This window comes from Salmo salar, chromosome ssa16, assembly GCF_905237065.1.
Source record: "Salmo salar chromosome ssa16, Ssal_v3.1, whole genome shotgun sequence".
In the NCBI taxonomy this organism is placed as follows: Eukaryota; Metazoa; Chordata; class Actinopteri; order Salmoniformes; family Salmonidae; genus Salmo; species Salmo salar.
Window position 1 is genome coordinate 51,832,469 of NC_059457.1, and position 22,038 is coordinate 51,854,506.

General features: G+C 41.3%; 1 protein-coding gene across 1 annotated transcript; it reads right to left on the reverse strand.

Moving 5' to 3' along the window:
* Nucleotides 1-10,511: 10,511 nt before the first annotated feature.
* On the reverse strand, nucleotides 10,512-22,038 carry LOC106574172 (uncharacterized). Its single transcript, XM_014149841.2, has 5 exons — nucleotides 21,840-22,038; nucleotides 18,104-18,439; nucleotides 17,584-17,748; nucleotides 11,887-11,924; nucleotides 10,512-11,669 (listed from the first exon to the last, which is right to left on the reverse strand). Exons 1-5 carry the CDS (start codon nucleotides 21,898-21,900, stop codon nucleotides 11,472-11,474), a joined length of 798 nt encoding a protein of 265 aa, XP_014005316.1. The 5' UTR covers nucleotides 21,901-22,038; the 3' UTR covers nucleotides 10,512-11,471.

Genomic DNA, 22,038 nt, shown 5'->3' on the forward strand with positions numbered 1-22,038 from the left:
ATTACTTTCATTATGACATGTCTCTACAAAGTCCAGCGCAATAATCCGGCATGTACAATGTGATAACGGCACTGCTCAACTACCAAATATGAATACTGTATGTGCTATGGCGTAAACTTTCAATTTCCTTTCCCCAGCATCTTACATGGACGATGGCAAGCTATCTGTATTGAGTATGATGGGAGACAGTGCTGGTTTCAAGCGCAGGGCGCAGTAGGTGTTTATTTAGAAAAGGACCACATGAGGAGGCAGGTAGCTGGGTCCAGGGGCAGGCAGAAGGTCATACACAGGAGGAGGCAGGTAGCTGGGAATCCAGGGGCAGGCAGAAGGTCATACACAGGAGGAGGCAGGTAGCTGGGTCCAGGGGCAGGCAGAAGGTCATACACAGGAGGAGGCAGGTAGCTGGATCCAGGGGCAGGCAGAAGGTCATACACAGGAGGAGGCAGGTAGCTGGATCCAGGGGCAGGCAGAAGGTCATACACAGGGAATCCAAAAAGGCAACAGTTCAGCCAGGGAAAAGGCTAATAACGTAGTCCGGGAGATCAGGCAAGAGGTTGATGACAGGAAAACTGATAGGCAAAAGTACAGGCAGGGAATATGCAAAAAAACTACGGTACACGGGAGGACTAATATGGAAATTAACAGTACTCCTAATAGAATGTGTACAAAAATAAACAATACCTCACAATGATGGGGTGCAATGAACTGAATTAAATAGTGTGTGTAAATGACATACAGGTGTGTGAACAGGTGATCAGAATTCAGGTGATTGGGATCTGGAGAGTGAGCTGCGTTCAGGGGATCAAATCAAATCAAAGTGTATTTGTCACGTGTGCCGAATACAACAGGTGTAGGTAGACCTTACAGTGAAATGCTTATTTACAGGCTCTAACCAATAGTGTAAAAAATGTATTAGGTGAACAATAGGTAAGTAAAGAAATAAAACAACAGTAAAAAGACAGTGAAAAATAACAGTAGCGAGGCTATATACAGTAGCGAGGCTATATACAGTAGCGAGGCTACATACAGTAGCGAGGCTACATACAGTAGCGAGGCTAAAACAGTAGCGAGGCTATATACAGTAGCGAGGCTATATACAGTAGCGAGGCTATATACAGTAGCGAGGCTATAACAGTAGCGAGGCTATATACAGTAGCGAGGCTATATACAGTAGCGAGGCTATATACACCGGTTAGTCAGGCCGATTGAGGTAGTATGTACATGTAGATATGGTTAAAGTGACTATGCATATATGATGAACAGAGAGTAGCAGTAGCGTAAAAGAGAGGTTGGCAGGTGGTGGGACACAATGCAGATAGCCCGGCTAGCCAATGTGCGGCAGCACTGGTTGGTCGGGCCAATTGAGGTAGTATGTACATGAATGTATAGTTAAAGGGACTATGCATATATGATAAACAGAGAGTAGCAGCAGCGTAAAAGAGGGGTTGGGGGCACACAATGCAAATAGTCCAAGTAGCCATTCCTGTTCAGGAGTCTTATGGCTCGGTGGGTAGGTCGTCAGGAAGCAACAAGCAGTGTAGACAGATCTGGACAGGGAAACCATTTTAAATGATAATTATTCCGCCCTATAAAATCATTGATAGGTGAGTGATTACATCAATATTGTAAGAGGTGCGTAACTGGCTGCAGGGAAGTCAGGCGCAGGAGAGCAGAACTGGGTAATAACCAGAGCAGTTTAATGAGGCAAAATCACCCAGAACAACAAAATATGGGTTGAAATAACCCGTCGCAAACCAGTCTGAAGTGCACATACACTTCACAACAAACAATTCCACACACAGACATGGGGGGAAAAGAGGGTTATATACACGTCAAGTAATGAGGGAATGTAAACCAGGTGAGTGGGAAAACAAGACAAATGGAAAATGAAAGGTGGATCGGCGATGGCTAGAAAACCGGTGACGTCGACCACCGAATGTCGCCCAAACAAGGAGAGGAACCGACTTCGGCGGAAGCCGTGACAAATATGTGTTTAACAATAAAGAAATAATATTTTGAAAGAATAGCTGTGAAATTATTTGAATAAAGGGACGGACCAGAAAATATGGTCACAATGCAGACAAAGTGGACGGATAAGAGACACAGTTTACTACCATGTGTAGATGCAACAGCAGATCAGAGACATGTGTTGAGATATTTCAGGAAATGTGGGCATAATCAGAATGTAGACAAGATCAGGACAAATGACTCATGTTAGCACTAGGTATCAACGGGGCTAATGTCTGCTGGCAATCAGATGAAGGTGAATAGGGCCTTCTTTATCTAGCCTACACAATAAAAAGCTCTCAAGATGCAGACAGTCGCTGAAATATATTAGGGGATGTGAAAAGAAGGCCCGGAATATCGACAAAGACCCCAACCACCCAAGCCATTACTCTGCTGCTGCATGGCAAGATGTACCGGTGCATCAAGTCTGACACCAACAGGCTCAGGAACAGCTTCTATCCCCAGTAATACGACTGATATATAGCTAACAAAATAGCTACAGTACATGGACTGAGTTTACCCCGTATCTTTATTGACCTTTTATTTCAGTATTTGCACTGTCTCTATGCACGCTCACAGGGCCCTACACACTCACACACACTGTCACTCCAACACACACACACACACACACACACACTCCGTCATTTTTTCGATCACACATAATATGCACATACATTTATACTGACTCTACACACCCGCACACCCAATCACATACAAGCTGCTGCTACTCTTTTTATCTTATATCCTGTTGCCTAGTCACCTTACCCCTATACATATCTACCTCTATCACTCCAGTATCCCTGCACATCGTACATATGGTATTGGAACAGACTTCTTAAAACATTACTTACTTACTTTATTGTGTATTTCATATTTTTTATTCTTATTTCTCATGTGCTTTTTTTCTAGTAATACATTGTTATTGATTATTGCATTGTTGGGTTTTGAGTTTGCAAGAAAGGCATTTCACTGTAGTGACATTTGAGACCTGAAAAAAATAAAACTCACCCAGAATGATAGAAATTTGTGCTAAAGGTCATGCTGCCACCTACTGGAGTCTTTGCAGAGCAACATGGTCAACATGTCAGGTCAATTTTCAAGTCATCCTTTGTGTGATATGATTGCAAAAGTAATTACACTGTAACAAGTATTGTAATTAATTGTAACAATTCATAGTTACACTGTAATAACATGTAACTGGTGGTAATTGCAGTCTGAAATTACAGGGGTGTAACAACGAATGCTTGTTACCGTGCTTGTTACAAATGTTAAAGTTACACTGATAAGTGTTAGCCAATTGAAAACCTACCACCTCATTGACACAACTCTGCAATAAAAATCTGGGGTCTCATGCCCAAGCACAGTGTCAAAATGGGTTCACAAACTGTTCACATCAACAAAAAAACCTTACAAACGTCACTTTGGGTCAATTTCTTTAACCATCAATGAAACATTTTTAGACACATTAAAATAAACAGCTATGGTTAAAATTATGAGATAGTCATTCGTGCTTGCCAAATTGTACGCTGATTAAGCTTGGCTGAATAATATAAACGCAACATGTAAAGTGTTGGTACCATGTTTCATGAGATGAAATCAAAGATACGAGAAATGTTCCAAATGCACAAAAAGCTTATTTCTCTCAAAATGTGTGCACAAATTTGTTTACATCCCTGTTAGTGAGCATTTTATCCTTTGTCAAGATAATCCATCCACCTGACAGGTGTGGCATATCAAGAAGCTGATTAAACAGCATGATCATTACACAGATGCACCTTGTGCTGGAGACAATAAAAGGTCACTCTAAAATGTATAGTTTTGTCACACAACACAATGCCACAGATGTCTCAGGTTTTGAGGGAGCATGCAATTGGCATGCTGATTGCAGGAATGTCCACCAGAGCTATTGCCAAAAAAATGTATGTTCATTTCTCGACCATAAGCCGCCTTCAACGTCATTTTAAAGAATTTGGCAGTACGTTATTCAATTATTGCACGCACACTGCTCGCGCGCGCCAACGAGCGTCTGCGATGCCAAGGGCTAAAATAGAACTCCTTTCTATTTCTGACGCAGATCGCGCTGCAAGTCCCGCCTCTCCCATCTCCTCATTGGTTTATAAAAGCAGGTACCCACGTGCCATCTCCTCATTGGTTATATTCACGTGGGTGATTGAAAGACGAACTGTTTTGCCAGTAGTCGTGGTAATACATTGAAAGTTTAGATGCCAATCACAATATAAGTTCAAAGATGAAAAAGTCTGGAAGGAAGAGAGATGACTAGAAACGATTCGGTTGGCCGTTTTATGTGTGGATTAATTGGCGAGAGGAGCTTGTGCATTTCAGGTAAAATAACAACTCAATGTTTACAGTGGGGGGAAAAAAGTATTTGATCCCCTGCTGATTTTGTACGTTTGCCCACTGACAAAGAAAGGATCAGTCTATAATTGTAATGGTAGGTTTATTTGAACAGTGAGAGACAGAATAACAACAAAAATATCCAGAAAAACGCATTTCAAAAATGTTATAAATTGATTTGCATTTTAATGCGGGAAATAAGTATTTGACCCCCTCTCAATCAAAAAGATTTCTGGCTCCCAGGTGTCTTTTATACAGGTAACGAGCTGAGATTAGGAGCACACTCTTAAAGGGAGTGCTCCTAACCGCAGCTTGTTACCTGTAAAAAAGACACCTGTCCACAGAAGCAATCAATCAATCAGATTCCAAACTCTCCACCATGGCCAAGACCAAAGAGCTCTTCAAGGATGTCAGGGACAAGATTGTAGACCTACACAAGGCTGGAATGGGCTACAGGACCATCGCCAAGCAGCTTGGTGAGAAGGTGACAACATTTGGTGCGATTATTCGCAAATGGAAGAAACACAAAAGAACTGTCAATATCCCTCGGCCTGGGGCTCCATGCAAGACCTCACCTCGTGGAGTTGCAATGATCATGAGAACGGTGAGGAATCAGCCCAGAACTACACGGGAGGATCTTGTCAATGATCTCAAGGCAGCTGGGACCATAGTCACCAAGAAAACAATTGGTAACACACTACGCTGTTTAGGACTGAAATCCTGCAGTGCCCGCAAGGTCCCCCTGCTCAAGAATACATATACATGCCCGTTTGAAGTTTGCCAACTAACATCTGAATGACTCAGAGGACAACTGGTGAAAGTGTTGTGGTCAGATGAGACCAAAACGGAGCTCTTTGACAACTCAACTCGCCGTGTTTGGAGGAGGAGGAATGCTGCCTATGACCCCAAGAACACCATCTCCACCGTCAAACATGGAGGTGGAAACATTATGCTTTTGGGGTGTTTTTCTGTTAAGGGGACAGGACAACTTCACCAGATCAAAGGGACGATGGACGGGGCCATGTACCGTCAAATCTTGGGTGAGAACCTCCTTCCCTCAGCCAGGGCATTGAAAATGGGTCGTGGATGGGTATTCCAGCATGACAATATACACGGCTGGATATACACGGCTGTGACTATAATCGAAGAGAATTCTCTTGTGTGATAATGCGGTCGGCATTTGATTGTAAGGAACTCTAGGTCAGGTGAAAAAAAGGACTTGAGTTCCTGTATGTTGTTATGATTACACCATGAGTCGTTAATCATAAGGCATACACCCCCGCCCTTCTTCTTACCAGAGAGATGCTTGTTTCTGTCAGTGCGATGCATGAAGAAACCAGGTGGCTGTACCGACTCTGACAACATATCCCAAGTGAGCCATGTTTCCGTGAAACAGAGAATGTTACAATCTCTGATGTCTCTCTGGAATGCAACTTGTGCGCTAATTTCGTCCACCTTGTTGTCTAGAGATTGGACATTGGCGAGTAATATGCTCGGAAGTGGTGGATGGTGGGCTCGCCTTCTAAGTCTGACCAGTAGGCCGCTCCGTCTGCCTCGAACTGCGGCGACGGCATTGTTTTGGGTCGGCCTCTGGGATTAGATCCCATGTCCAGGGTGGAGGTCCGAACAAAGGATCCGCTTCGGGAAAGTCGTATTGTTGGTCGTAATGTTGGTAAATTGACGTCGCTTTTATATCCAATTGTTCTTTCCGGCTGTATGTAATAACACTTCAGCTTTTCTGGGCTAACAATGTAAGAAATAAAACATAAAAAACAAATTACTGCATAGTTTCGTAAGGACCTGAAGTGAGGCGACCATCTCTGTCGGCGCCATCTTGTCATCTGATATTACATTTTTATTTTTTTTATTTTGTAGTCTGTGGTGTACAACACTCTGATCAACACTCTGATCAACACATGATCAGACCGTACTGAAATGACTAATGAAAAGTTCCCAACTTGTACTATATTGCTCTGTGTTGTGTTGCTCTGCATTTTCTGGTGACGCCAATTGGAAATTCAGATGCTTTATGTTGACCTCAACTAGTTCGCTGCCATGCCATCTCAGCATACTCTGTAGTTATCAAGGTCAGGTTTGTATTAGGAAAATTAGACCTGTTTGCTAATGCTAACAGTAAGAGAGAAAAAATCTTGTGGTAAACATACTGACAATACAGCTATGGAGTCTGGTGTGGTTAGATTGTGGGTTGATGGGGCAACAGTTTCTTGTCAAAGAGATATGCAATCTGCACGCCTGAGATCTTGTGCAGAGCCAGAGGTGGTGGTTTTTAACGCTTCAGTAAGCATCACAAGCTGCGAGCGACAAACACTTGGTAACACCCCTCATGAAGGTGATGGAAATATAGAACTTGGTAGGGAAACAAAAGGATGGGTGCTATTTACAGTGCCTTTGGAAAGCATTCACAACCCTTGACTTTTTCCACATTATGTTATGTTACAGCCTTATTCTAAAATGTATTCAATAAATAAAAATACTCTGCAATCTACACCCCATAAATGACAAAGCGTAAACAGGTTTGTAGAATTTTTGCAAATGTATTAAAAACAAAATACAGAAATATCTAATTTACATAAGTATTCAGTCCCTTTGCTATGAGACTCGAAATTGAGCTCAGGTGCATCCTGTGTCCATTGATCATCATTGAGATGTTTCTAGAACTTGATTGGAGTCCACCTGTGGTAAATTCAATTGATTGGACATGATTTGGAAAGGCACACACCAGTCTATAAGGTCCCACAGTTGACAGGTCATGTCAGAGCAAAAAACCAAGCCATGAAGTCGAAGGAATTGTCCGTAGAGCTCCAAGACAGGATTGTGGTGAGGCACAGAACTGTGGGAAGGGTACCAAAACATTTCTGCAGCATTGAAGGTCCCCAAGAACACAGTGATCCCCATCATTCTTAAATGGAAGAGGTTCGGAACCACCAAGACTCTTAATAGAGCTGGCTGCCCGGCCAAACTGAGCAATCAGGGGAGAAGGGCCTTGGTCAGGGAGGTGAGCAAGAACCTGATGGTCACTCTGACAGAGCTCTAGAGTTCTTCTGTGGGGATGGGAGAACCTTCCAGAAGGCCAACCATCTCTGCAGCACTCCACCAATTAGGCCTTTATGGTAGAGTGGGCCAGACGGATGCCACTCAGTAAAAAGGCACATGACAGCCGGCTTGGAGTTTGCCAAAAGGCACCTAAAGACTCTCACGCCCTGAGAAACAACAAGATTGAACTCTTTGGCCTGAATGCCAAGCGTCATGTCTCAAGGAAACTGGGCACCATACCTATGGTGAAGCATGGTGGTGGAAGCATCTTGATGTGGGGATGTTTTTCAGCGGCAGGGACTGGGAGTCTAGTCAGGATCGAGGGAAAGATGAACGGCGCAAAGAACAGAGAGATCCTTGATGAAAACCTACTCCAGAGCGCTCAGGACCTCAGACTGTGGCGAAGGTTCACCTTTCAACAGGACACCGACCCTAAGCACACAGCCAAGACAACGCAGGAGTGGCTTCGGGACAAGTCTCTGAATGTCCTTGAGTGGCCCAGCCAGAGCGCGGACTTGAACCAAATCAAACATCTCTGGAGAGACCTGAAATAGCTGTGCAGCTACGCTCCCAATCCAACCTGAAAGAGCTTGACAGAATCTGCAGAAAATAATGTGAGAAACTCCCCAAATACAGGTGTGCCAAGCTTGCAGTGTCATACCCAAGAAGAATTGAGGCTGTAATAGCTGCCAAATGCGCTTCAACAAAAGTACTGAGTAAAGGGTCTGAATACTTTCCCAAGGCACCGTAGCTAGAGCCATACTGTAATCTACTGCTAGTCTCCAGTGGTAATTTTACACAATGACATTGACCACACATTGTGTATGAAAGCAAGAAACCCCCTTTCACTCTCTCCTATTATCTTTGTGCCTACTATTGTCTTTATTGCCCTTCTATCTGACTGGTAATATGCTGACATGATGTTATGTTTATGCCCACCGGATTAAAATAACGCCCATACTGTATAAATTAAATACTGAGATACAGTAAATCTATCTTAAGCCTTCTTTGAGCCAGAATGGTCGGGACAGGAGCTTAAATCCTGTTTCTGTAGCGCAAGGTAGCTTGATGTACAAGTACACCTCATGGACAGGCTGCTAGTCCTGAGATAAGAGGAACTCACTTGGTGAAGGCCACACACCCTGAAATTGAATGAATGCAAGAACTAACATGCTGACCAGACCGGACACGTCACGTGCGCCGCAAAATAAATGTAGAAATCCATGTTATTCAATTATTGCACCCACACTGCTCTCGCGCGCCAACGAGCGTCTGCGATGCCAAGGGCTAAAATAAAACTCCTTTCTATTTCTGACGCAGATCGCGCTGCAAGTCCTGCCTCTCCCATCGCCTCATTGGTTTATAGAAGCAGGTACCCACGTGCCATCTCCTCATTGGTTATACCCACGAGGGTGATTGAAAGACGAACTGTTTTGCCGGTTGTTGTGGTAAAAGTGTAGATGCCGATCACCATATAATTTCAAAGATTAAAAAGCCTGGAAGGAGGAGAGATGACTAGAAACGATTTGGTTGGCCGTTTTATGTTTGGATTAATTGTCGGAGTAGGGGACCTTGTGCATTTCAGGTAAAATAACAACTGAATGTTTATATCCCAGGACAAATTAGCTAGCAACAGCAAGATAGCTAAATAGGACAAATTAGCTAGCAAGTGCAAGCTAACTAGCTAAATTGCCATACATGTGTAATGCTTTTCGACCTGTCCCCAAATTATTGTCATTGGTTCAGAGTTTGTTTTGATATTTTAACCTGCGTGTCGTGATCGCGTTTGGTGTAGGGGGACAAAATACATTTATGCACGATAGCGCACGATGGCACACGCATGCAGCCGTTTTGGGTTCCGTGTAGCAAATACAGTCATGGGTGGTAACTACAATTCTTTAAAATGCACTCTGGGAAATATGCAAATAAGGCTTTACAATAAGGAGTGTGTTAATTTAACACTGAAAGTGTGTACTCGTATGGACACTGGAACAGTGTTAAATTTAACACTCAGTGTTGATTTAACACTGGAGCATTTGCTATGAGGAAGTGGCAATTTAATGCAAACTTCACAAAAACTTATAATCTGTCTATCTATGGGTAGACACGCTTAGTTTTCCACCACAAAACACCAGAAAATGGACACAACGAGAAGAACCAGCTCACCTGCTTTTACACTGTGATTGGACTATTAGATATTTCTTTGTTTAGATTTTAAAAGAAAAAGGGAATAGTTTCACCATAATAAAATGAGGGTTCAGTTCAACAGGGTTGACCTTAAAATGAGGGACAGACGTAAATGAATCACTAATCACATTAAATAAATAAAATCTTCAGAAATGACTTCGTCAAAGCAACAAAATAACTAGAGCTTCACAATGATGGTGAAAACTTGGAGACATTTTGGGGTTAAGTGGGTTAAGATCATGAGATGAACAAAAGATTTATGAAATGCGATTTGTGTTGAGTGCTATTAAAATACACTACCGTTCAAAGGTTTGGGGTCACTTAAAAATGTCCTTGTTTTTGAAAGAAAAGCAAAAAAAATTGTCCATTAAAATAACATCAAATTGATCAGAAATACAGTGTAGACATTGTTAATGTTGTAAATGGCTATTGTAGCTGGAAATGGATGATTTTTTATGGAATATCTACATAGGCGTACAGAGGCCCATTATCAGCAACCATGACTCCTGTGTTCCAATGGCAAGTTGTGTTAGCTAATCCAAGTTTATAATTTTAAAAGACTAATTGATCATTAGAAAACCCTTTTGCAATGATGTTAGCACAGCTGAAAACTGTTGTTCTGATTAAAGAAGCTATAAAACTGGCCTTCTTTAGACTAGTTGAGTATCTGGAGCATCTGTCAGTCTATTTTTGTTCTGAGAAATGAAGGCTATCCCATGCAAGAAATAGTGGGAGGCCCCGGTGCACAACTGAGCAAGAGGACAAGTACATTAGAGTGTCTAGTTGAGAAACAGATGTCTCACAAGTCCTCAACTGACAGCTTCATTAAATAGTACCCGCAAAACACCAGTCTCAACATGAACAGTGAAGAGGCGACTCCGGAATGCTGGTCTTCTAGGCAGAGTTGCAAAGAAAACGCCATATCTCAGACTGGCCAATAAAAAGAAAAGATTAAGATGGGCAAAAGAACACAGACACTGGACAGAGTAACTCTGCACAAACATTGCCTAATAGCAATTGCCAATGATACATCCAAATGAAAATCCTTCAAATCCTCCATGCTTCGAGGCGTCAGCTAGACCGATCGTGTCAAGATTACAGCACTTGATGCACTGCATTTGTCTGTAAAGCTGTTAAAATTAGAGCCATTGAAAGTCTAAAAACAACATCCGTGAAAGAGCTCAATTAGATCAGAATGTAATCACCTAATTATCACCTATTATGCAAAATAATTTATTTGAAACTTGATTTTCCCAGTATACATGTATGTCAATCATTGTGAATTTCAAACCATTGAGGGATGAAAATAAAACATCTGTCAAGTAAACTGTGTTTAATGAGAACTTAGTTGGATTGCAGAGGACCATGCTAATTATTTTGTAAAAATCCCCCCAGATACTTCTGGTAATCCAAATAGTGTCAGAGTAAATAAACAACATGACACTTTGTGAAAAAGAAAAACCCTATAAAAGGTGTATTTATCTGTGCAAACCCTACCGGAAATTTTACACACAATTTAATGTTCCATGACTTTATAAAAATAACATTTTAAAAAGCATGTTAAAATTCAATTTGTGTTACAGTCAAATGGGTTATTGTATCTACAACGTATTTGTGTTGTTTGTTGTTGTTGTATTTCCAGTAGGGTACAGTCACGCATAGCCACACAGGGAGGTTGTTTTTATTAATACGTGACTACGTGATTCAACACCTTTCTTCAGTATTTCCATTCTTACGGTATCTATCACCTCAGAGTGACACATCAACCGTTTTCAGCATCCTTCTCTCAGCAACTGTTCCATATGTTGATAGAATCCAGTTCAAATCAGCCAATGCTGTTTGTATTTAATAGAGTTTCAGTTGACTCACTATCTCCCATATGACACCCTTTGTTGTGGGGGAAAGGTGATTGCAGCATATTCCACTGTCTCTGCAGACCTCACCACTCCTCCCTCCCTCTCCCTCCCATGCCTGTTCCCCTCTTCTCCACTGGGTCTACGGTTGAAGTCCAGCACGCCGTATTCTACAGAATACACAGACATTGAGGTGGACGCCTCTCTTGACCCCTGAAAATGTATACAGTATGCATTTTATAAAACAGAACCTGTGCAATTTATTGGATTTGATCTAATAAATCTGTCAAAATACAAACATTTAAGCATTATTTTTTAAACTTTGTATTAGGAATTTGTCTTGTGGTTGTTGCTAAGCAAATGTGTCAAAATTCTAACAAACCAAAGAATGGCCAGGACTCTGAGTGACACCAATAGAGTGTGATCTTACCTGTTGCTTGGCCTTGAGGTTCTCTTGCTGGTCCCCTTCTGGACACAAGATAAAGATTTTATTATGTGTTAATCATAGACAAATGATCCTGCATTTTGTCACTTATCTTAAACTCCTCTGGGTACATTGACTTCAACACAAAACCTAGGAGGCTCGTGGTTCTCAGCCCCTTCCATAGACTTACACAGTAATTATGACAACTTCCGGAGGACGTCCTCCAGCCTATCAGAGCTCTTGCAGCATGAGCTGAAGTGTTGTCCACCCAATCAAAGGATCAGATAATTAATCTAGTACTGAAAGCATAAGCTACAGCTAGCTAGCACTGCAGTGTATAAAATGTGGTGAGTAGTTGACTCAAAGATAAAGAAAGCCAATAGTTTAACAGTTTTGAACAAATACATTTCCAAAATGAAGGAGAAGAAAGAGAAATGGAGAGAGAGAGAGTCATTTTTTTCACTTTCAGCCTACTGAAACACCCTGCACAAACAGAGGTATGCTATGTTAGCTAGCTGGCTACACAGCACTGGAAGTCAAGGTCAGCTTTTGGTATAACTAATTTATTGCAGCTGATGTAACTGCTTACTGACTGTACACTAACGTTACTGCATGATTGTAGCGGGTTTACTGACACGTTAGTTCTATTAGCTATGCTGACTATGACATTACTTTAGCTAATATGGTGACAATGTAGGCTGTGTGTAGTGGTTTGACTTGGAAAGTTATTTTGGCCTGGTCACATACAGCTGATGTGTTGTGCATTGAAGTCCACAAGCGAAGGGAAGAGGTGAGAGAAGGAGAGCGCATAGGATGTGGCTTCCATGAAAGTGAACTGTGTTTACGTGTGATCAGGGGTGTACTCATTCATCAGATTCTGTTGAAAAAGGTTTCTGAAACGGAAGCAAATGGAACAAAACGGGGCTAAACATACCTGAATTTATCCAATAAAAACTCTTGTTTGCAACTGTTGGACTAATGATTACACCCTATATCAGCTACATGCAGGCAAGTCTGTCACTGTCTGTCACATCAAATTTGTCTCTTGACCTGTGTGCACTTACGTTGTAAACTTTCATTTATAGCCTAGGTTGTAGCAACCTCATATGATGGGGCATAGGGAAAATTAGAGTATCATGTAGTAGCCTAAATCTATCAATGTTACATTGAACTGGGTGAATGGAATTTGAATGGGAGTCATCTGATATGCTGAAATAGAAATAAGGCCAGTGTTCAAGAAGAAAAAAACAACAACATCCTCCCTCATCTTAAACGGCACCAACCGCCACTGATACAAGATGATATAAGATCATGGCCTATAGTATTAGGGGTTGAAGATGGGAAAAGTTATTCTATTCATATCCAAGGATTTTAGTAGTCCAGATCATCTTTACAGTGTTGTGCTGTTTGTATCTGCAATCAACCTGAGTCAGTGACATTTTCCTCAAAGTCAGATGAAGTCGCTGGATGGAAAGATAGCCTTTTCTACTGGTACATAGTAGTGCTTGAGAAGGCATTTGTTCAAGAGGTACAAAACATGACATGTGGGGGGATACCAAAAAACACATCAAAGAAACATGATGCTCTGTTCTGAAGTGGGTCAGGAGAGAAGAAAATGAGAGTTTGAGACAGCATTTGTGAAAACAAACAGTTTGCACTTTTTCTCCCCGTCTCTGTGCTAATTTGAATTCTCTGTGTAGGTGGTTATTTCCTCTGGTTAAAGAAGGCTCATATCAATGAGCGTGAGTCATGCATATGAAACTGCAACAGTGGCTCATTCGAAGGGATGTATTCATCTCACTAACAAGGTTTCCATCCAGCATTTTCATGCAAGTAAAGTACATGTCTGATAAAAAATGTCACGACAGGCCTGATGGAAAGAGCAAATTTGTCAGTTTTTCAAATGTCGACAATACAAAATACGCTACATATGGTGGGATCTTTTTGTGTCTGTAAAATGTATTATGCAAAAAATGGCAGTGTTGATATAATAACCATCATATTGAAGAAAACTTTGAGTCACACAATGATATGTTGTGTGGTCCTCCCACTACCAGTGGGATCATTTGGCTATTATATTTTGAAATGTAGTACTCCATTAGGTATAACAAAATCTATGGAAATTCGCCATTACTACGATACAAAACTATCTCCATACACTACTTCCATTCATTTGGATGGGTTACCTTCAGACGATTCCCATGAAACTTGTGGGGGTCGTAGAGAAAAATGAAGAACACCATCACTTTCGTGAGAGTCTTCCCTTTCCACAGTGTGGTCGCATTAGTTTGTAGCTCAGACGCTACAGATGTTTTTTGTGAGGAGACAGATTTTTAGGATGTTTCATGGCTCCTTAACACCCGCCTGATTAACCCGGAAGCCAGCCGCACCAACGTGTCGAAGGAAACGTTATTCAACTGATGACCGGAGTCAGCCTGCAGGTACCCGGCCTGCCACAAGGAGTCACTAGAGCGCGATGAGCCAAGTAAAGCCCCCCACGCGGCAAAACCCTCCCCTAACCCGGATGACGCTGGGCCAATTGTGTGCTGCCTTATGGGACTCCCAATCACAGCCGGTTGTGATACAGCCCGGGGTCGAACCCGGGTCTGTAGTGACGCCTCTAGCCTTGTGATGCATTGCCTTAGACCGCTGCGCCACTCAGTAGGCCCTATGGGGATTTTCTTTAATTATGTTACTTAGATTGAAGCACGGGTGCATCAAAAGACTCTTCTTAAGGATTAGGCTACAGATGAAATAAATTATGAACTTCACAGGGTGGTGAAAGTGCACAATGATGAGGTTGATGCTCCTTTCAAATAAATATTGAGGGTCTTCAATTGTTATTCTGGTGACATGATGATCGATACTTGGCTTCCGTTTGACAAATAAAAATTATCTCGCTCGTTGGTCCATAATAATCTATATACACTGCTCAAAAAAATAAAGGGACCACTTAAACAACACAATGTAACTCCAAGTCAATCACACTTCTGTGAAATCAAACTGTCCACTTAGGAAGCAACACTGATTGACAATAAATTTAATATGCTGTTGTGCAAATGGAATAGACAACAGGTGGAAATTATAGGCAATTAGCAAGACACCCCCAATAAAGGAGTGGTTCTGCAGGTGGGGACCACAGACCCCTTCTCAGTTCCTATGCTTCCTGGCTGATGTTTTGGTCACTTTTGAATGCTGGCGGTGCTTTCACTCTAGTGGTAGCATGAGACGGAGTCTACAACCCACACAAGTGGCTCAGGTAGTGCAGCTCATCCAGGATGGCACATCAATGCGAGCTGTGGCAAGAAGGTTTGCTGTGTCTGTCAGCGTAGTGTCCAGAGCATGGAGGCGCTACCAGGAGACAGGCCAGTACATCAGGAGACGTGGAGGAGGCCATAGGAGGGCAACAACCCAGCAGCAGGACCGCTACCTCCGCCTTTGTGCAAGGAGGAGCAGGAGAAGCACTGCCAGAGCCCTGCAAAATGACCTCCAGCAGGCCAAAAATGTGCATGTGTCTGCTCAAACGGTCAGAGGGTGGTATGAGGGCCCGACGTCCACAGGTGGGGGTTGTGCTTACAGCCCAACACCGTGCAGGACGTTTGGCATTTGCCAGAGAACACCAAGATTGGCAAATTCGCCACTGGCGCCCTGTGCTCTTCACAGATGAAAGTAGGTTCACACTAAGCACGTGACAGACGTGACAGAGTCTGGAGACGCCGTGGAGAACGTTCTGCTGCCTGCAACATCCTCCAGCATGACCGGTTTGGCGGTGGGTCAGTCATGGTGTGGGGTGGCATTTCTTTGGGGGGCTGCACAGCCCTCCATGTGCTCGCCAGAGGTAGCCTGACTGCCATTAGGTACCGAGATGAGATCCTCAGACCCCTTGTGAGACCATATGCTGGTGTGTTTGGCCCTGGGTTCCTCCTAATGCAAGACAATGCTAGACCTCATGTGGCTGGAGTGTGTCAGCAGTTCCTGCAAGAGGAAGGCATTGATGCTATGGACTGGCCCACCCGTTCCCCAGACCTGAATCCAATTGAGCACATCTGGGACATCATGTCTCGCTCCATCCACCAACGCCACGTTGCACCACAGACTGTCCAGGAGTTGGCGGATGCTTTAGTCCAGGTCTGGGAGGAGATCCCTCAGGAGACCATCCGCCACCTCATCAGGAGCATGCCCAGGCGTTGTAGGGAGGTCATACAGGCACGTGGAGGCCACACACACTACTGAGCCTCATTTTGACTTGTTTTAAGGACATTACATCAAAGTTGGATCAGCCTGTAGTGTGGTTTTCCACTTTAATTTTGAGTGTGACTCCAAATCCAGACCTCCATGGGTTGATAAATTGGATTTCCATTGATTATTTTTGTGTGATTTTGTTGTCAGCACATTCAACTATGTAAAGAAAAAAGTAATTAACAAGATTATTTCTTTCATTTAGATCTAGGATGTGTTGTTTAAGTGTTCCCTTTATTGTTTTGAGCAGTATATATAATGAGGCATTTGTTTTACAAAAGCATCAGTAGAGTTGAAAATATGATGGAAACTAATTTAACTTGTATTTTTTATTTGACACATGGGAATTTAATTGCAAAGTTATTTTTATGTGCACTACATCATCATGCACAGTCTAATCACTCGTGGACAGATTCTCGTGGATAGATGAAACAGTGAGAATCTGTCAAGGCACAAGTAGAATTATGTGATTACAAGCAGCAGTATTTCCTGGTTTTGGGTTTTCGTCATTGATTATTTGGACGAATCAGGATTGGGCGAAGGCGGTTCTTAAACTTGGGTGGTGATTTTCAAGCCTTTGTGCAGATGATAAACGGTTTTCACTAGATTTTACAGCCACAAAGTCAAAATTGTCTATATCGTAAAAATTCATGAAAACAAAAATGTCCTTTTTGGCCATGATAAAAACTGGTGAAATTAGCGGAAGGGAGAGGTTTTGCAGAGAGTTTCCGTTTGCGAGGGAGGAGTCTTCACTTTTTTCCTTTGCACAAAGGTAATCACAATTGTTAACAGCATTTCCCCCAGAAGTAAAACAGGAAATGACAAACTTACACCAGATAATTTTACTTTTGGTTAATTTGATTACGCACAGCGTTTTATCTGCAAAAAGTCAATTGGATGGAAACACATCTCTGATGGGAAAATGCGCATACTTTTTTAATGCGGATTTTAGAATATTTGCATTTCAAATCTATCACCAATTGGATGGAAACCGAACTGCTGATGCCCCCCCCCCCAACAAAAAAAACCGCTATTGATTTCAGCTCCCTTAAGAATTTCTCCATTTGTCAGTTTGATCAAGAAAAATTATTTGACTGATTTAAGACTGTAAAGCTAAGTTTCAGATAATAAAGACATATCTTTGGTCCAGGTGTCGACATTAAGTGCAGGAAAGAAGTTGATGGACAAGAACCAAGGCCTTAATCTAACTGGATTGCATAGAATTACAACTACAAGAGATACTATGGTATCAGTGGAGGCTGGTGAGGGGAGGACGGCTCATAATAATGGCTGGAACATAAGCAAATGGAATGGCGTTATGGAAACCATGTGTTTGATGTTGTTGATACCTTTCCACAAATTCCGCTCCAGCATTACCACATGCCCTTCCTCCCTAATTAAGGTGCCACCAACCACCTGCTTATGATATGTATGGTTAGGGATAATGATAGGCCCCTTCAATACCTGGGCTCCTGTTGTAGGTCCAGCAGAACCAACCAAGCAGTCCGATTAACAGAGCTATGATGGATACCCCCAAAACAGCAAAGATGATCAGGACATAGACATTGTTGGCCTTTCCACTGTCGCTGATATCATCATCTTCGGCGTTAGAGGTGCATGATGGGGATTCTGGAATAGAAAATGGCTCCTTAGGTGAAACTAGATGAGACAGTGAATTAAGGTAAAGCAGAGTAGGGTCATGCTGTCTAGAACGTCAATCTTCAAGGACCACAATCTTGACCAAAGGCTTTAAAGGTCCATAGTTAGCTCATTTAAAACGGTGGCTTGTGTTGGTTTTGAATTGTTAACGGATAGTACTTGTAAAAAGGTTGTACATTTAGCTGGGTTCAATACAGGCTGGACGGACACTACTTATAGATAAATAAAAAACATAATGTGACGTATCATGAAAACCCTTGTGCTAGACATTGACTTTGAATAGTTATATACATTATACTGTGAAGAGAGCGATCTTATAGCCTACCTGTGGTGTTACCATCCGATTGAAGGATAAGCGTCACCTCATTGCTTTGTAGCATGGGAGGATCTCTACTGGTTTGGAACAACGTGATCCAATATGTTCCGTTGTCAACTGATGTCAGATTTCGGATGAAGAAAGAGGCCACTTTCTTCCCAGAGAAGCAGAGGTGGCTTTGTGAGCAACAGCTGTGCACATCATTATTACATTCACTGATCTTTTTAGAATTTTTGTAAAGACCAATTTGCACATTACCAGATGCTTTGGACATGTTATGAAATGAGAAGGGGATGGTGATCTCATGACCAATGATTCCTACCACTTTATCTGCCCAGTTGTGTCCTGAAAAAGAGAGAGGAAGTTGTCAACAAGTTAGGACATGACCTGATGATTTAGGTACACAAGATGTTGTTTTTTTGTCCTATGACTTCTACCTTCACCTGTAGCATAACACACACATATTGTAAATTAATATTGTAATGGACCTTTAACATCTTTTACCTTTTAATCAACCAAAAAAAAACGATGTTCTATATTACTAATATTACATTTATATTTATTTTAATATTATTAATATAATTCATATTTTAGTCATTTAGCAGACACTCTTATCCAGAGCAACTTACATTCATCTTAAGATAGCTAGTTGAGACAACCACATATCACAGTCGTAGTAAGTACATTTTTCCTTTAATTAAGAAGTTATCAGCAAAGTCAGTGCTAGTAGGAAAAGAGAAGTAAAATATACGTCATCAAATATACACAGTGTTGTGTATATTTTCATCACTGTGCATACAGTATTGTTTATATTTCAGGTATATTTGTCTTATCCCAGGAACCCAGTTACCAGTTTTCATTGACTAGAGATATGATCCACAAATATTCCTTGGACAAAAATGTATTCATAGGGATATAGAAGAAATAAACAAAGCAATACAAAAATATTTTATGATCAAAGTGGAATAAAAATATTACAAAAATTAGAATGCCTTTTAGAAGGTATGAGAGTGCTTTCAGAAAGTATTCATACCCCTTGACTTATTCCACATTCTGTTGTGTTACAGCCTGAATTCAAAATGTATTGAATTTATTTTTTTCTCAACCATACCCTGAAATGACAAAGTAAAAACATGCTTTTAGAAATGTTGGCAAATGTATTTAAAATTAAATACAGAAATATCTACTTTACGTAAGTATTCACACCCTTGAGTTAATCCATGTCAGAATCCCATTTGGCAGCGATTACAGCTGTGGTCTGTCTGGGTAAGTCTCTAAAAGCTTTGCACACCTGGATTGTACAATATTTGCACATCGTTATTTTTTTTAATTCTTCAAGCTCTGTCGAGTTGGTTGTTGATCATTGCTAGACAGCCATTTCCTAGTATTGCCATAGATTTTCAAGCCGATTTAGTCAAAACTGTAATTAGGCCACTCAGGAACATTCAATGTCATCTTGGTAAGCAACTCCAGTGTACATTTGGCTTTGTGTTTTAGCTTATTGTCCTGCTGAAAGGTGCCTTTGTCTCCCAGTGTCTGTTGGAAAGGAGACTGAATCAGGTTTGACCTGTGCTTAGCTCTATTTCGTTTCTTTTTACCCATCAAAAAACTCCTGATGACAAGCATACTCATAACATGATGCAGCCACCACCATGCCTGAAAATATGAAGTGGTACTACTCAATGATGTGTTATGTTGGATTTTCCCCCAAAATAACGCATTGTATTCAGGACATAAAGTGAATTGCTTTGCCACATTTTTTTGCAGTTTTACTTTAGTGCCTTATTGCAAACCGGATGCATGTTTTAGAATATTTGTGTTTGGTAAAAGCTTCCTTTTCACTCTGTCAATTAGGTTAGTATTGTGGAGTATCTACAATGTTGTTGATCCATCCTCAGTTTTCTCCTATCACAACCATTAAACTCTGTAACTGTCACCATTGACCTCATGGTGAAATCCCTGAGCAGTTTCCATCCTCTCTGGAACTGAGTTAGAAAGGATGCCTGTATCTTTGTAGTGACTGGGTGTATTGATACACCATCCAAAGTGTCATTCATAATTTCATCATGCTCAAAGGAATATTTGCAACAAGGCACTAAAGTAATACTCCAAAAAATGTGGCAAAGCAATTCACTTTTTGTCCTGAATACAAAGTGTTACGTTTGGGGCAAATCCAATACAACACATTACTGAGTACCACTCTCCCTATTTTCAAGTATAGAGGTGGCTGCCTCATGATATGGGTATGCTTGTAATTGTTAAGGACTGGGGAATTTTTCAGGATAAATAGGGAAACAGAATGGAGCTAAGCACAGGCTAGATCCTAGAGGAAAACCTGGTTCAGTCTGCGTTTCACCAGACACTGGGAGATGAATTCACCTTTCAGCAGGACAATAACCTTAAACACAAGGCCAACTCTACACTGGAGTTTCTTACCAAGAAGACAGTAAATCTTCCTGAGTGGCCTATTTTCAGTTTTGAATTAAATCTTCTTAAAAATCTATGGCAAGACCTTAAAATGGTTGTCTAGCAATGATCAATAACCAATTTGACAGAGCTTGAAGAATTTTGAAAATAATCATGGGAAATGTTGCAGAATCCAGGTGTGGAAAGCTCTTAAAGACTTACCCAGAAAGACTCACAGTTGTAATCACTGCCAAATGTGCTTCAACAAAGTAGTGACTCTAACATTTATTAACCCAGGGGGTTGAATACTTGCATTACAGAGTATTTTGTGTAGATCGTTGACAACAAGAAGACAATTAAATAAATGTTATCCCACTTTGCAACACAACAAAATGTGGAAACAGTCAAGGTGTAAATACTTTTGGAAGGCACTGTAATTGTATATGTGGGCTACAGAGATGAGGTAGTCATTTGAAAATCATGTTAAACACTATTATTGCACACAGAGTCCAAGCGACTTGTTAGGCACGTTTTTACCCAAAAAAGGGGTTGAATACTTATTGACTCAAGACATTTCAGCTTTTCATTAATTTGTAAAAATGTCTAAAAATATAAATCCACGGGTATTGTGTGTGACACAAATCTCAATTTAATCCATTTTAAATTCAGGCTGTAATACAACAAAATGTGGAAAAAGTCAAGGGGTGTGAATACTTTCTGAAGGCACTGTATATAGGCCTACTGTACCCCAATTCAAATAAATGCTATGGAAAACGTTTGTCACCTTGTCACATACTCCACAAGCAAAAAGTCAAAAACTTTGGATTAATTATACAGCCCATTTCACCACTATGGCCTATTTATTGCCTTACCTCCCTTATCCTACCTCATTTGCACACACTGTATATAGAAATGTTTTCTATTGTATTATTGACTGTATGTTTTGTTTATTCCATGTGTAACTCTGTGTTGTTGTATGTGTCGAACTGCTTTGCTTTACCTTGGCCAGGTCGCAGTTGTAAATGAGAACTTGTTCTCAACTGGCCTTCCAGCTTAAGTAAAGGTGAAATTAAAAAAATGAAATAAAAATACAGTCTTGGTTGTTCAGAGACATACCATAAATACTCTGTGCTACTGAGTATCACCTCCTCTGACTTGTGAGTTCGATGATAAAAGAGTTGGGTTACTAAAGTTCCTTTTCCTATAGCTTAAGTCATAACTTTACAGATCAGGAATGTTTTATAAATAATAATCCTTCAACATTTGATCCGAACATACACAGTCACTGCCATTCTAGTAGGCTACATCTACAGTACATAGACAGAGGAAGATGGCCTACCGTTGAACAGCACGATGAGGACAACCAGTAAGAGAGGCTTTGATCTAGAGTAGTAGAACATGATACACGAGGACTGGATCAGAAGAATGGAGCTTCTATCCTTGGCTTAAATTATGTGTCTGCCCCGTCTGTCTCCACTCGTCTAACACCTGATCTGTTTCTTCTTTCCCTCAAACTTGAGCTCATAGTAAAGAGAGAA

What these genes read in the sequence shown, in the direction of transcription:
- LOC106574172 (XM_014149841.2), bottom strand. Translation starts at nt 21,900, where the DNA reads ATGTTCTACTACTCTAGATCAAAGCCTCTCTTACTGGTTGTCCTCATC. An exon ending in ATCGGATGGTAACACCACAG is followed by an intron (nt 17,749 to 18,103) that starts GTAGGCTATAAG and finishes TTTCTATTCCAG; the next exon opens with AATCCCCATCATGCACCTCT. An exon ending in GACCTACAACAGGAGCCCAG is followed by an intron (nt 11,925 to 17,583) that starts GTATTGAAGGGG and finishes TCTTGTGTCCAG; the next exon opens with AAGGGGACCAGCAAGAGAAC.